Source organism: Macaca mulatta, chromosome 4 (assembly GCF_049350105.2).
Source record: "Macaca mulatta isolate MMU2019108-1 chromosome 4, T2T-MMU8v2.0, whole genome shotgun sequence".
NCBI classification, from domain to species: Eukaryota; Metazoa; Chordata; class Mammalia; order Primates; family Cercopithecidae; genus Macaca; species Macaca mulatta.
The window spans coordinates 145,818,376-145,834,115 of NC_133409.1; the positions used below are offsets into that span (position 1 = coordinate 145,818,376).

The 15,740-nt window shown below is 40.7% G+C and overlaps 2 protein-coding genes across 6 annotated transcripts in view; one reads left to right on the plus strand and one right to left on the minus strand.

Moving 5' to 3' along the window:
* KCTD20 (potassium channel tetramerization domain containing 20) overlaps nucleotides 1-3,712 on the minus strand; it is a 55,826-nt gene extending 52,114 nt beyond the window's left edge. For 2 of the 4 annotated variants that reach the window (XM_077999022.1, XM_077999018.1), the window contains exon 1: nucleotides 3,581-3,696. The gene's annotated coding sequence lies outside the window, so the exon portion shown is untranslated. Of the gene's footprint in view, nucleotides 1-3,580 lie in introns of all 4 variants that reach the window. The other 2 variants (XM_077999016.1, XM_077999023.1) reach the window with 2 other exon arrangements.
* Nucleotides 1-15,740, plus strand: part of PXT1 (peroxisomal testis enriched protein 1) — a 55,337-nt gene that overhangs the window by 5,830 nt on the left and 33,767 nt on the right. Inside the window, exon 2 of one of the 2 annotated variants that reach the window (XM_078000306.1) lies at nucleotides 14,572-14,749. In XM_078000306.1, the coding sequence (XP_077856432.1) occupies nucleotides 14,572-14,749 (178 nt within the window). Of the gene's footprint in view, nucleotides 1-14,571; nucleotides 14,750-15,740 lie in introns of those variants that run through there. The other variant, XR_013416493.1, reaches the window with a different exon arrangement.

A 15,740-nucleotide genomic window follows, 5' to 3' on the forward strand; every position in this document is an offset into this window, starting at 1 on the left:
TATTTTAAAGAGAATTAAACATCACTGTTTTTTTTTTTTTTTTGAGACCGAGTTTCGCTCTTGTTGCCCAGGTTGTAGTGCAGTGGCATGATCTCAGCTTACTGCAATCTCCACCTCCCTGGTTCAAGCTATTCTCCTGCCTCAGCCTCCTGAGTAGCTGGGATTATAGGCGCCTGTCACCACATCCAGCTAATTTTTTGTATTTTTAGTAGAAACTGGGTTTCATAATGTTGGCCAGGCTGGTTTTGAACTCCTGACCTCAAGTGATCCACCCACCTCGGCTTCCCAAAGTGCTGGCATTATAGGTGTGAGCCACCAGGCCCGGCCTAAATATCACTTCTTAAGGAGATATTTGGTTTTCTACTGGATGTGTCCTCTTTAGTGCCTTTTAAAAATCATACACTAAATAATTGTCCTTACAGATTCTTATTCTTAAAAGATTGTCAAACACACACACACAGTCAATGTCCTAGGCTGAATCTGGAAGGAATTATTAGGAATTGCTAGCTCATTGCTTCCTCAGCTACTCTTTGATTTTTAATATACTATATGATAGAAACATATGAATAAGGCTGACAGCTTTTGGAAAGTTCCTCTTCTTGCTTTGAATCTCTGTGCTTAAGCTAGTAAGTGGGTTGGTCTCTCTTGGTTTTTATTTACTGTAAATGGAAGTAGGTCCATATGATGCTGAAAATTAGTGGATACTCTACCTTGAAATGGGAACCATATACTTCGAAATTGACTTTAAGAAGGATCCAGGTGAGAGTAAGCTGAATAGGAACTAAGAAGATCTGACAGCCTGGTCACCTTTAGATCAGTCATTGCCTCTCTGGTTTCATCCACTTTTATCTAAAAATGGGGAAGTTTAGATCAAATGATACCTACCATTTGTTGAGTGCATCCCATGTGGTGGGCAGGCACTAGCTCTAATTGGCAAGCCTCATTAGTTCCATATTACAGATGTAGAAATCAGGGTTTAGGCTGGGCGCGGTGGCTAACACCCGTAATCCCAGCACTTTGGGAGGCCGAAAATGGATCACTTGAGGTCGGGAGTTCAAGACCAGCCTTACCAACATGGAGAAACCCCGTTTCTACTAAAAATACAAACTTAGCCGGGCATAGTGGTGCATGTCTGTAATCCCAGCTACTCGGGAGGCTGAGGCAGGAGAATCGCTTGAACTGGGAGGCAGAGGTTTCAGTGAGCCGAGATCACACCACTGCACTCCAGCCTGGGTGACACAGCAAGATCCCATCTTAAAAACAGAGGGAAAAAAAAAATATATATATATATATATACACACACACACACACACACACACAAACATATATACACACACACATATATATACACACATATATATATGAAGAAAAAAGAAAAGGAGAGAAACAAACATAGGAAGAAAAATGTAGAGCTGGGGAGAAGGGAAAGAAAAAAGAGTTGCAGGCCTGACGCAGTGGCTCACTTCTGTAATCCCAGCATTTCGGCAGGCCAAGGCGGGCGGATCACCTGAGGTCAGGAGTTCGAGACCAGCCTGACCAACATGGAGAAACCCTGTTTCTACTAAAATTACAAAAAGTAGCTGGGTGTGGTGTCACATGCCTGTAATCCCAGGTACTCGGGAGGCTGAGGCAGGAGAATCGCTTGAACCCGGGAGGCGGAGGTTGCAGTGAGCCGAGGTCGTGCCATCGCACCCCAGCCTGGGCAACAAGAGCGAAACTCCATCTCAAAAACAAAACAAAACAAAAAAAAAGCCCCAGCACTTTGGGAGGCCGAGGCGGGCGGATCACGAGGTCAGGAGATCAAGGCCATCCTGGCTAACACTGTGAAACCCCGTCTCTACTAAAAAATACAAAACAAAATTAGCCGGGCGTGATGGCGGGCGCCTGTAGTCCCACCTACTCGGGGAGGCTGAGGCAGGAAAATGCCATGAACCCGGGAGGCGGAGCTTGCAGTGAGCCGAGATCGCGCCACTGTACTCCAGCCTGGGTGAGAGAGCGAGACTCCGTCTCAAAAAAATAAAAAAATAAAAAAATAAAGTTGCAGAGAGTTAGAGAAGGAGAAGGAGGAATCAGAATGGACGAGAGAAACAGAGTGGTCCAGAATAGGAAAAAGCTGGTCTTAGAAGGCAGAGAAAGACTAGAACAAAGGGGAACCACAGTGGAAGCCAGGAGAGATAGGTTAATGGAGTTCATTTTTTTCATTCAACAAATATTTATTATCCAACCACTGACTGCAGAGTACCCTGATAAATGCATGTCCTGGGAGAAAAAAAAAAATGCATTACTCATGGTCTAACCCCAGATAGAATTTCATTTCTTAGTAACTTGGGTTTTCTTTTCTTTCTGATAATAGAAATAATTTATGCTCATTTAGAAAATATGGAAAACAAGAGCTGAAATAAAGAATCTCTCATTCTAGCCTAGGGCTCAGTTTGAAGGGGCAGCACCACCGAGAGAAAACTCTTCTCATTAAGATAGCAGAGGTGCAAAAGAGCAAGCAGAAAGTAACCAGGCCTCTTTAGACTTAGGCTTGAAATAGTGCATTGTCTCATCTGTCTCTGTCTCATGAGGCCACTGCAAAGGTGTGGACACAGGGAGGGGTAAAGAAATGGGGCCAGTAATCAGGTATGTATAGAGAGAATATACATATACATACATATACTATTAAAATTAGTAACTCAAGTACCATGTGTGGTCTTGCGGTAAATGATCTGATTTTCTGATACAATGAACAAATCTTGGTAAAATTCAGAAAATCATTAAACAACAATAACAAAAGTATAAGTTTCCCTTGATTTATACCATAGATGCATTCCTGGAAATCTGGTATATATAAAACCCACACAAAAAAATATTTTTTATTTCTATGTGAAACAGACAAGTTCTAGATTCAGATCATTATGACTGGATTTTTTGCCTATGAGAGTATCCAGAGGGACAGTCAAAATACAGAACGTAGGACAGTTTTTTTGTGGAGGGCAGGACCTTTACAGGCATTGGAGGAGGTCTAACATACCTGACTCTACCTATTAAATTTGGGTTTTTTTAAATTTTGTTTGTTTGTTTTGAGATGGAGTCTCGCTCTGTCGCCCAGGCTGGAGTGCAGTGGTGTAATCTCAGGTCACTGCAACCTCCACCTCCTAGGTTCAAGCGATTCTCCTGCCTCAGCCTCCCAAGTAGCTGGGATTATAGGCCTGTGCCACCACGCCCGACTAATTTTTGTATTTTTAGTAGAGATGGGGGTTTCACCATTTTGACCAGGCTAGTCTTGAACTCCTAACCTCAAGTGATCCACCCACTTTAGCCTCCCAAAGTGCTGGGATTACAGGCGTGAGCCACCGCACCTGGTCTCTATATTTGAATATAACCTCATATTAATGTAACTGTACAATTGCACCCCAACATTTTGAACAATGCCCCCTAGAGACTAGTACACCCTAGTTGAAGTCTACTTATCAAATATCCCATATTGTGAAATTTTTGTTCACTATTGTAACCTTGCATCTAGTTTGATGCCTGACACATAGTAAGAGTTTAATAAATATTTCCTAATGAACACAAGAGTGTTCCTTTTACTTACATGGCATTTTTCATATTCCTTATGATAACGACTCGCATTTGTTTTTCCAGTCCTGACCTCTCTTCTGAGCTCCAAATCCATATTGGCAAATGCCCACTTAACATCTTTACTTGAATGACTTTCACATACCTCAAAGACTAAGTATATCCAAAATTGAACTCGTCATTTCCTGCCATTGCATCCCTCCCCCAGATAAAACCTAGTACCAAACAAGGCAAAATGTTAATTCGTGCTGGTGCTCTCTGGTTTAGTAACTGCCACTATGACCCACTTACTTAAGGGATCATCAGAACCCTGGCATTATCCATGATTATTTTCTACTTATCATCCCATTTTCTAGTCAATCAATTCTAGTTCCTAAATCTAAAATTTATCTCCTTTCCATCTCCAGGGCTTCTACCCTAGTGGATGATTGAATGACTACAATGGTCTCTTGCCTACTTCCAAACCACCTCCATCCAGTAGCCAAAGACATCTTTTAAAACAGAAATCCCATCAGGTCATCCCCCTGTTTAAATTCCTTAAAGAGTTTCTCACTTTTTTTAAGGACAAAATCTAAAACCCTGCATGATTTGGCCTCTGCCTATGTATCTTTTCTTATTTTGTGCCACTTAGTACTCTCCAATCATGCTGAGCTTTTTGTGTGTTTTTTTTTTTTTGGCTTACATTCTTTTTTAAAATTAATTTTTATTAAATGAATCCAGGCACATCATTTAAAAACCAATCATTGTTAAACAGTTTGTTTTTTAAAAAGTTTATGGCACAGTCTTGTTTTCCAGGATCCCTGCTTTCATCTCTGTTGACTTACTCCTTTCTTTTTGTAGAGCCCTTCCCTTCTCCACTAGCTTTCTGATGCAAGGGAGGTTAATTTTTTGAGATGTTGCATGAAAAGGGGGTTTATTCTAGTCTTACTTGTTTGTTAGTGTGAGTAGGTGTACACTCTAGATTGGAAAACATTTTCTCTCAGGATTTTGAAGGCTCTGCTGTCTTCTAACTTCCAATAGTGCCGTCGAGTTTGTTCTTAATTTATTTTTTTCAATCTGGAAGATTTTAGGATTTATCACTGATGAATTCCAAGATGTGTGTGTGTATATTGGTTTCGGTCTTTTCCATTTGTTGTGCTGGGCCTTTTCATCCTGGAGACATATGTCCTTTTGTTCTGCGATGTTTTCTTGCATTTGTTCTTCCCTTCTCTTCCCTTCCCTTCCCTTCCCTTCCCTCCCCTCCCCCCTCCCTTCCGCCACCCCCCTCCCCTGCCCTCCCCTGCCTTCCCTTCCTTTGGGACAGGGTCTTACTCTGTCACCCAGGGTAGAGTGCAGTGGTGTGATCATAGCTCACTGCGGCCTGGAACTGGGCTCAAGTATCCTCCTGCCTCAGCCTACTGAATAGCTGGACTACAGGAGCAGAGCACCATGTCCAGCTAATTAAAAAAAAAAAAAAAAAAAAAAAATTGTAGAGATGGGGTCTACCTATCTTGCCCAGGCTGGTCTTGAACTTCTGAGCTCAAATAATCCTCCTGCCTTGACCTATCGAAGTGCTGGGATTATAGGCGTAAGCCATTGTGCCTGGTCTGGTTAATCTTTTTAATTTTTTGTAGAGATGTGGTTCTCCAACTTCTGGGCTGAAACAATCTTCCCTCCTCAGCCTCCCAAATGCTGGGATTAAAGACATGAGCCATCACACCTTTGTTTCTTTGATAATTTCTTCTCTACAGCTTTTGCTAGTTTTTCTTTTTTCTTTTCTGGAATTCTTATTATTCAAATATTGTAACTTCTAGATACTCTAATCTTATCTTTTTTTATTGTCCATGTTTGTCTTCTGTGACAATTGAGTTTTTTATTACCTTCAAGGGTGATTTTCAACCACATAAAAGTACCTTTCAGAAAAGTTAATCTCCCTAAGCTGTTAAAAGAAGCATAAAGAGAAAATTATAACATTTCAGCTGATATATTTTATTGTTTTAGTTAAAAGGCTAGCAAATTTTAGCAATCAATTGAAAAGGGACTTTTGCCGCTTAACTAAAGACAAATCGTTTCAAACCACAGGCATTTCAAATATTTTATTTCTTCTTTATATACCTGAATTGTCTGACAAACCTTCTCATGTACTTAAGCATCTATTATAGACCTAATAATGTTATAAATATGCATGATTATTGGTTCTCTTATAAACCAACATCTCTTGGAAATTACAAGTATAGATTTGATTTTATTTGGCCTTTATACACCCAACTATTTCACCAAAACTAAGGAGAATTTCAGTTACGTCATTAATGTTCCAATCCGATTGGAACCTATAATGGCTACCTCATTTGGTTGGATTCAACTAATTTATTTATTGCTTTTCAAAATAGGCCACAACTCTTAGAGACATTAACATAAAATTTTATTAAATTTTAGATCTCTCATGACTTTTTTGTTACGAAAAATTTCAAAGATAAAAAGTTGAGGGTATAGTATTTCAACAAGTATACCCACTACTTAGATGCAATAATCATCAACATTTTGATGTGTGTGTACATTCCAAGATGTCTGTGTATATACTGGTTTAGGTCTTTTCCATTCGTCGTGCTGGGCCTTTTCATCCTGGAGACATATGTCCTTTTGTTCTGGGATGTTTTCTTGCATTTCTTTGTTTCTTTTCTTTTCTTTTTCTTTTAGAGACAGGGTCTTACTCTGTCAACCAGGCTGGAGTGCACTGGCATGATCATAGCTCACTGCAGTGCGCTCCCAATATTTGCTTTATTTCTATGGCTGTTTATTATGAAAAAATTCAAATATAAAGGAAATTTAAGACTAATACAACCAACACTAGTATATCCACTACTTATAATAGATTAAACAATTGCTAACATGTTCTCATATTTTCTTTATTTTTATATTTGTCTATTTTGCTGAACTATTTGAAAGTAAGTGGCAGACAATATGACATCTCACTCCAAAATTGCATTTGGTTTTCTTATCTCTTTAGCCTCTTTTCTTTTTCCTTTTTTTTTTTTTTTCTTTTCTGAGATGGAGTCTTGCCCTGTCGCTCAGGCTGGAGTGCAGTGGCGCGATCTTGGCTCACTGCAATCTCCGCCTCCCAGGTTCACACCGTCTCCTGCCTCAGCCTCCCGAGAAGCTGGAACTACAGGTGCCTACCACCATGCCCAGCTAATTTTTTTTTTATTTTTTAGTAGAGACAGGTTTCACCGTGTTAGCCAGGATGGTCTCAATCTGCTGACTTCGTGATCCACCCACCCCGGCCTCCCGAAGTGCTGGGATTACAGGCGCGAGCCACCACGCCCGGCCTAGCCTTTTCATGTAGAGCAGTACCCTTCCCCATCTGCCTACCATTTTGTTCCCCCTTGACAATGATTTCTTAAGGACATCAGAGCAGTTTTCTTGTAGAATCTTCTCATGACTTTTCCTGACTTGTAACAATTTCCAAGGTCATTCTCTTTTGGAGCATTTTTTTTGTCTTTATCTTTCACAATGTATATATTTTTACAGATTTCTAATTATAGTATTTGTAATTTCCAGCTGCTCTTGTTTATTCTTAGAGTGTTTCTTCTTTTAGCATCCTGTTCTTGTTTCATGGATATAATATTTCTCTGATGATATAATTTATTTGAAGTATTTTAATGCTCCTTGCATTGTCTCAGTTTTCTGTGATTTTTTCCCCCCTGATTCTTCCATGCTTGAGGTTTAGAATTTTTTTTTATACTGCAGATTTTCCTCTAGTAGCTGATGATTTTTGTACATTTATATTTTAAGAATAAAGTCCTAAAAGCTAATTGGAAATTCTAAGTATATGTTTGCGTCTTATCAATTGAAAGAATTCACTGGAGGCTTTTTCTATGGGAGCCCCCAAAATGTCAGGTTTTTTTCCCCTAAGAAGTACTTTTTTTTTTTTTTCTTGCTAGAGAGTAGAACCTGGCTATGAAGTTCTATATCTATGCAGAAGAGGCCTGGGTGTTTTCTTTTCAGTAATATGTCTGACTCCCACTCTGATCTATGCCAAGTGTACCGCTATCTGTAACTCCTTTAGTTTACTTTCTCCAGAGATGGCATTTCCCGTTTCCTATGGAGGTAAAAGTATAGCTTGATTACATTAGATGGGGTGGGGCTCTGGGAGACCTGCCTACTTCTTAAACAGATTTTCAAACAAGTCTCCTTTTCGAAGCACTACATTTCTCCCACTTCACTGCTTCTGATACCTGAGTCTTTCCAGGGCTCCTCAGGGAGACGTGCCTTGCTTCTCCTTGGTTTCTCCTTCTCTAAGCACTTAGGCTTGACCTTCCTTGGATCTGCTAAGTCCTTTAATAGCCTCCATCCATTTTCTATTTTCAGGCGTTGTGGTTTGAGGTGAGTCTCAGTTCAAGAAAAATGAAATGAGTGTTTCTAGGTGTTTCCCCCACTTGTTATTTTTGAGAGAGTTGTGCGGGGAATATCTCAGCTATTTTGAATTGAAAGTTCTGTTTTTATTTTTAGTTCTTTACATGCCTTGAATTATTTACTACCTTTGGGCTTTTGCATTTGGTGTTCAGCTCTCCCGGACATTCTTTTTCCCTTGCTCATCCTCCCTCCAGGCTAATTCCAAGTCAAATTTTAGGTCCTAACTTAAACATCATTCCTAGATGAGTCCTTCCTGATCACCTAGACTAGGTTAGGTCCACCCCTCATGATATATTATATCTATCTATCTGTGTGTGTATACATATGTTTTTTATATTTTAATTTGTTGAGACGAGTCTTGCTCTGTGGCCCAGGCTGGAGTGCAGTGGCACTATCTCAGCTCACTGCAACCTCTGTCTCCCAGGTTCAAGCGATTCTCCCGCCTCAGCTCCCTGAGTATCTGGGATTACAGGTGCCCACCACCATGCCTGGAAATTTTGTATTTTTAGTAGAGACGGGGTTTTCCCATGTTAACCAGCTGGTCTCAAACTCCTGACCTCAAGTGATACCCTCACCTCAGCCTCCCAAAGTGCTAGGATTATAGGCATGAGCCACCATGCCTGGCGCGTATGTGTGTGTATATGTGTATATATATTTTTTTTTAATTTTATTTTTTTAGGCAGGGTCTCACTCTATTGCCCAGGCTGGAGTGCAGTAGCCCAATCATGGCTCACTGCAACCTCTGCCTCCCAAATTCAAGTGATCCTTCCACCTCAGCCTCCTGAGTAGCTGGGACCACAGGCACATGCCACTACACCCAGCTAATTTTTCTATTTTTTGTAGAGACACGGTTTCATCATGTTGCCCTGCCTGTTCCTGAACTCCTGATTTCAAGCAATTAGCCCACCTCAGCTTCCCAAAGTGTTGGGATTACAGGCATGAGCCACTGTGCTGGGCCGATGTACTCTTGTAACACCCAGCATGACTCTAATATAGCCTCTTTCTTCTGCTAGACTGTAGCTCCGCAAGAAAAGGAAACATGTGTGTCTTGTTCACTGCTATATCCCCAGGGTCCAGAGCAGTGCCTGGTATTCAGTAGGAGATCAATATATATTTTTCATTGTCAACCAACGTATGTTGATTGCTGTAAAGATTTGTAGCTTAATTTACAGTTGCCATCACTAATAAGTAATTATTTAGAGTTCAGCATTCCTAGTTATTATGATCATCTGTTTATTGCTATGGACAAGAGCCCATTTTATAGTATAGTGTTTCCATAATTACATTTTCAAATTTATCTTACAATGAACACTTCTAAAATGACAATTTACGGCCAGGCACGGTGGCTCACGCGTGTAATCCCAGCACTTTGGGAGGCTGTGGTGGTGGGCTCCTGTAATCCCAGCTACACAGGAGGCTGAGGCAGGAGAATTGCTTGGGCCCGGGAGGTGGAGGTTGCAGTGAGCCAAGATTGCGCCATTGCACTCCAGCCTGGGTGACAGAGCAAGATTTTGTCTCAAAAAATAAAAAATAAAATAAAATGATAATTTACTAACAATATTATGCACTGAGATTAACATAGTATATAAATTTTCTACTGCTGCTGTAACAAATGACCACAAACTTAGTGGCTTAAAACAATACAAATTTATCTTACAGTTCTAGAGGTCAGAAGTCTAAAATGAGTTGGCAGGGTTGCATTCCATCTGGAGGCTCTAGGAGAGAATCCATCTCATCTTTTTCAGCTTCTAGAGGCTGCCTGCATTCCTTGGGTTATAGATTCTTCTCATGTCACTCGGACCTCTGCTTCCATTGTCACATTTCTTTCTGTGAATCTGGCCCTCTTGCCTCCCTCTCTAAGGATTATGTGATTAGGTTGGGCCCAGCTAATCCAGGATAATCTCTTCATCTCAAGAGCTTTAATATAATTACATCTACAGAGTCCATTCTGCCAGGTAGGGTAACATATTCACAGGTTCTGGGAATTAGGATGTGGATATTTTGTGAGGCTGTTATTTAGCCTACAACACATAGACAGCAAAATGTGAACCCATAGATGAATTAATAATTAACAAAAGAAATGATAGGAGATTTACTTTTTTTTTTGGAGATGGAGTGTCGCTCTGTCACCCAGGCTGGAGTGCATTGGTGCAATCTCACCCCACTGCAACCTCTGCTTCCTGGGTTCAAGCAATTTTCCTGCCTCAGCCTCCCAAGTAGCTGGGACCACAGTCATGTGCCACTATGCCTGGCTAATTTTTGTATTTTTAGTAGAGACAAGGTTTTGCCATGTTGGCCAGGCTGGTCTCGAGCTCCTGATCTCAAGCACCTATCTGGGCCTCCCAAAGTGCTGGGATTACAGGTATGAGCCACCATGCCTGGCCAAAAGCTTTACTTCTAATGTATTTTAAGCTTTATATCAGAACAACCCATAAAGAAGATAAAATAAATTATTTTATTAAGTAAAAGCTTTCATAAATATATATCAAAATAATAAGACTTGGCCCGGCATGGTGGCTCACGCCTGTAATCCCAGCACTTTGGGAGACTGAGGCAGGTGGATCACTTGAGGTCAGGAGTTCGAGACCAACCTGGCCAACATGGTGAAACCCCATCTCTACAAAAAATAAAAAATTAGCCAGGCACGGTGGCATGCACCTGTAATCCCAGTGACACAGGAGGCTGAGGCAGGAGGATCGCTTGAACCTGGGAGGTGGAGGTTGCAGTGAGCCGAGATTGCACCATTGCACTCCAGCCTGGGCAAAAGGAGTAAAACTCCATCTCAAAAAAAAAAAAAAAAAAAAAAAAAAAAAAAAAAAAAAAAGTAAAGGAAAAGAAAATAATAGTAATAAGACAAGATACCTAACATAAACCAGTAATTATTAAATTGACAACATACATCAACTAAATGGTTGCTGAAGCATGTGCAGATACATTCTCATGCTTTCATGAATTCTGAGATTTCCTGGTTATATATAATATTTTCAGGTAGGGCCAACATTTCTTAAGGGTATTTATGCAATTTTTTTTTTTTTTTTTGAGACAAGATCTCACTCTGTTGCCCAGATTGGAGTGCAGTGGTGCCATCTTGGCTCACTGCAACCTCTGCCTCCCAGGCTCAAGCTATTCTTCTGCCTCAGCCTCCTGAGTAGCTGAGATTACAGGCATGCGCCACCATGCCCAGCTACTTTTTGTATTTTTAGTAGAGACGGGGTTTCACCATGTTGGCCAGGCTGTTCTGGAACTCCTGACCTCAATTGATCCACCCGCCTCTGCCTCCCAAAGTGCTGGGTTTACAAGGGTGAGCCACTGTGCCCGGCCTGGTAATTATCCAGTTATACTAACAGTTACATAAAACAGCATAGTGTTTTTCTGACATTTATGTACATATATATGTATATATTTTTTCTTTCTTTCTTTTTTTTTTTTTTTTGGGACAAGGTCTCACTTTGTACCCCAGGCTGGAATGCAGTGGTGTAAACACGACTCATTGCAGCCTCAATTTTCCAGACTCAAGTGATTCTACCTCAGCTTCCCGAGTAGCTGGGATTACAGGTGTGCGCCACCATGCTAATTTTTGTATTTTTTTGTAGAGATCAGATTTCACCATGTTGCCCAGGCTATTCTCAAACTCCTGAGCTCAAGCAATCAGCCCACTTCGGCCTCCCAAAGTATTGGGATTCCAGGCATAAGCCACACCACTTCTGGTCCTGACATATATTTTAAAATAAGTTTTAGGCTGTGCACGGTGGCTCATGCGTGTAATCCCAACACTTTGGAAGGCCGAGGCGGATGGATCACCTGAGGTCGGGAGTTTGAGACCCGCCTGGCCAACTTGGTGAAACGCCATCTCTACTAAAAATACAGAAATTAGCTGGGCTTGGTGGCACCACTGCACTATAGCCTGGGTGACAGAGCGAGAGACTCCGTTTCAAAAAAAAAAAAAGGTTTTAGATGAAAAATATAATTAGCATTAATTATTTTCAATAAGTACCTATTAACATACTGCAGTATTGTTTGAGGGAAATTATAATAAAAACCTACTTGGGAAAAATAAAATCCAACATTCTTGATAGTTTAGTTTAAAAGGCTGTGGTTAGATATTTTATTCTCAGTTGTCTAGCAATGTTACATGAATGACTAGTACAAAATGACAGTTTCACAATAGGCTGATGGGTAAAGCTGTCAGCCAGCTCTTTCAGGTAAGAACCTCGCCTGGTAGCTGCATCTTGATGATCAACTTTGCTCATTTAGGAACAGTTTTTTTTTTTTTTTTTTTTTTTGAGTCTCACTCTGTCGCCCAGGCTGGAATGCAGTGGCACGATCTCGGCTCACTGCAACCTCTGCCTCTAGGGTTCAAGCCATTCTCCTGCCTCAGCCTCTTGAGTAGCTGGGACTACAGGCATGTGCCATCACACCGGCTAATTTTTTGAATTTTTAGTAGAGACGGGGTTTCACCGTGTTAGCCAGGATGGTCTTGATCTTCTGACCTCATGATCCGCCCGCCTTGGCCTCCCAAAGTGCTGAATTACAGGCATGAGCCACCGCACCCAGCCAGGAATTTTAATACTTTTATCAGTTCATCCAGGTCTGATCTGGCTCTGACACATGAGCTGAACAGCATGTCTTACTTGACAAATCAAATTAGGGTCAGAAGTTTGCCTAATGAGTCCAGTTAAAATGCCAGGCTGCCCAAGGCACTAAAAATGCCCAGAAACCCACAACAACTCATTTCTCAGCTCCCTTTCCCCCAGTCTGGCCTGAATTACAAACTTAAGCAATATATTGAGGTAGCATTCTACACTGGAAAATGTGGTACATTTGAAAAACGATGAGTCACAATTCTATTTGACAGTCTTTCTCCCCTTGGTTTGTATGGCTGGCTGTCCGGTAAAGTACAGTAGAGTAGCCACTGACTGCATGTGGCTACTGAGTACCCAAAATGTGGCTAGTCTGAATTGAGATGTGCTGTAAGTGCAAAATGCATACCAGATTTTGAAGACTTAAATTAATAAGAATGTAAAATAATTCATTAATAATTTTTTATATTGATTACATGTTGAAATGATAATATTTGGATTTATTTGGGGATAGAGTAAATAAAATATATCATTAAAATTAATTTCACTCACTTCTTTTTACTTATTAAATGTAGCTACTAGAAAATTTAAAACCATATATGTGGTTCACTTATTTGTATTAGACAGCACTGATGTAAGGCTCCTAAAGTCCGCCTTTATTATCTTAGCAGCTCATTGTGGTCTTATCCATTCTTTGCCTTTGCAGTAACTTAGATTTAGAAGTTAGAATAGCAGGTAGATTTAGGAGGTAGAATAGAAAGTTTTGAACCCTGTGGCCACCCTTCAAGTCAAAAGAATTAAATGCCCAGGAAGACAACAAAAGTCATAATGCAGCCGGGTATGGTGACGACTCACGCCTGTAATCCCAGCACTTTGGGAGGCCGAGGCGGGCAGATCACGAGGTCAGGAGTTCAAGACCAGCCTGGCCAACATGGTGAAACCCCGTCTCTACTAAAAATATAAAAATTAGCTGGGCGTGGTGGCTCACATCTGTAATCCCAGCTACTCGGGTGGATGAGGCAGGAGAATCGCTTGAACCTGAGAGGGAGAGGTTGCAGTGAGCCGAGATGTGCGCTTCAGCTGAGATGTGCACTCCAGCCTGGGCAACAGAGCAAGACTCCGTCTCAAAAAAAAAAAAAAGTCTTAATGCAATTCTTCATCTCATTTGGATTTATTCTACAATATTGGAGGGGAAAAGGGAAAGGGGGCAGAAGAGTAATCTTCATATAAGTGTTTGCAGAGACAGAATGTGTGTGTATGAAGGATCAAAGAGGACTATGAGAATTATTTTGGGGAGGAAACACACACACCCACGAGGAAATAGGACAAAGAGTGTGTTGTATTCCATCTCCACCCCTCTCCACCTCTCTAGGTTTTGATCTACTTTATTTTGGCTATACCAATTTTTCTCTTTTTCTCAGTGTACCAATTTACACACTTCCCCTGATGGAATGTGGCTCTTGAAAAGAGGCCAGGCGCCGTGGCTCACGCCTGTAATCCCAACACTTTGGGAGGCTGAGGTGGGTGGATCACCTGAGGTCAGGAGTTTGAGACCAGCCTGACCAACATGGTGAAAACCTGTCTCTACTAAAAATACAAAATTAGCCAGGCATGGTGGCACATGCCTGTAATCCCAGCTACTCAGGAGACTGAGGCAGGAGAATTGCTTGAACCCAGGAGGCAGAGGTAGCAGTGAGCCGAGATGGCGCCATGGCACTCCAGCCTGGGCAACAAGAGCGAAACTCCGTCTAAGAAAAAAAAAGAGAGAGAGAGAAGAAAGACTAATGGGAGATAAGGATGCAGGCAGGTGTAATAGGTGATAAGGATGCAGCAGCCTAGAAAGATGTTTAACTAAATTGAAAAAGACCTCACTCTGGTCCACCTTCTACGCTAATCCACCTTCTACTCTAATCCATAACTCTCTTATATGTGGAATAAATGCTGCTGATATTGTTAAAACATTAATATTTATCCAAAATACCAAATATTTAACTGAGAAATGGGGGAAAGCCTCTGAAAATATGTTTTTCAACAGGGAAAAAACAAGAAGAAAAAACATGATGGCATTGTTTATGAAACTAAAGAAGTTCTCAATCCATCTCCCAAAGTAACAAATTGTTGCAAATCACTGTGGGTAAAATACAGTTTTCAGAAGGCATACATGACCCAACTTGTCAGCTCCCAGCCAGTTCCAGCAATGTCAAGGAACTCAGGTAAGATCTTATTTGGATTAAACTAAGATAAATAGTTTACTTAGCATGTGTTTTTCTTGATATTAAGACCATGAAATTGGACATTTTATATATATATATATATTTATTTATTTATTTTATTATTTTTTTTTTTTTTTGAGATGGAGTCTCACTCTGTCGCCCAGGCTGGAGTGCAGTGGTGCGATCTCGGTTCTCTGCAACCTCTAGCTCCTGGGTTTAAGTGATTCTCCTGCCTCAGCCTCCCGAGTAGCTGGGATTGCAGGTGCCCGCCACCATGCCTGGCTAATTTTTTCATATTTTTAGTAGAGACGGGGTTTCACCATGTTGGCCAGGCTGGTCTTGAACCCCTGACCTCAACTGATCCCCCCTCATAGGCCTCCCAAAGTGCTAGAATTACAGGCGTGAGTCACTGCGCCTGAATCACATTAAATATATTATTTAAATATGAACTATAAGAAAATCTATTCATCCCGGTTCTTAGGTGGCAAAAATCTAAAAGTGACTTTGCTTCATGGTACTAAATCTCTTTAGTTTCTATTAGCCCTGAATCATTGCTGTGACGACCAATTAAGGTAATCCCAAATGGGCTAAAAATAGATCAAATTTATCTTTTAATAAAAATTAGTCTTTAAATTGGACCTGATAGTGTCTGTATTGTTAAGGTAGGGAACATTCAGATTAGATTTCTTCTTGATTTTGCCACTAGAAGAGAGAACATGAAGGAAAGATAAATTTGAAATTTTACGTTGCAAAAATGTGATTCCTAAATGTCCCAGAATGCTGGAAAAGTAGTTTTATGTTTTGAAGAGCATTAAAGGGCAGTGTTAGGTAAATTTATGAGGTTTTAGACTTTTAGATAAAAAATATGCTAGATACCCGAGAGGGATTGTGAACATTAATTTCAACCTAATATCTAATTTTAAAATAATTACATGCCTCCTGAGAAAGTGGAAATTTCAAGCATCCTGATAGTTGCTTGCCACCACACCAA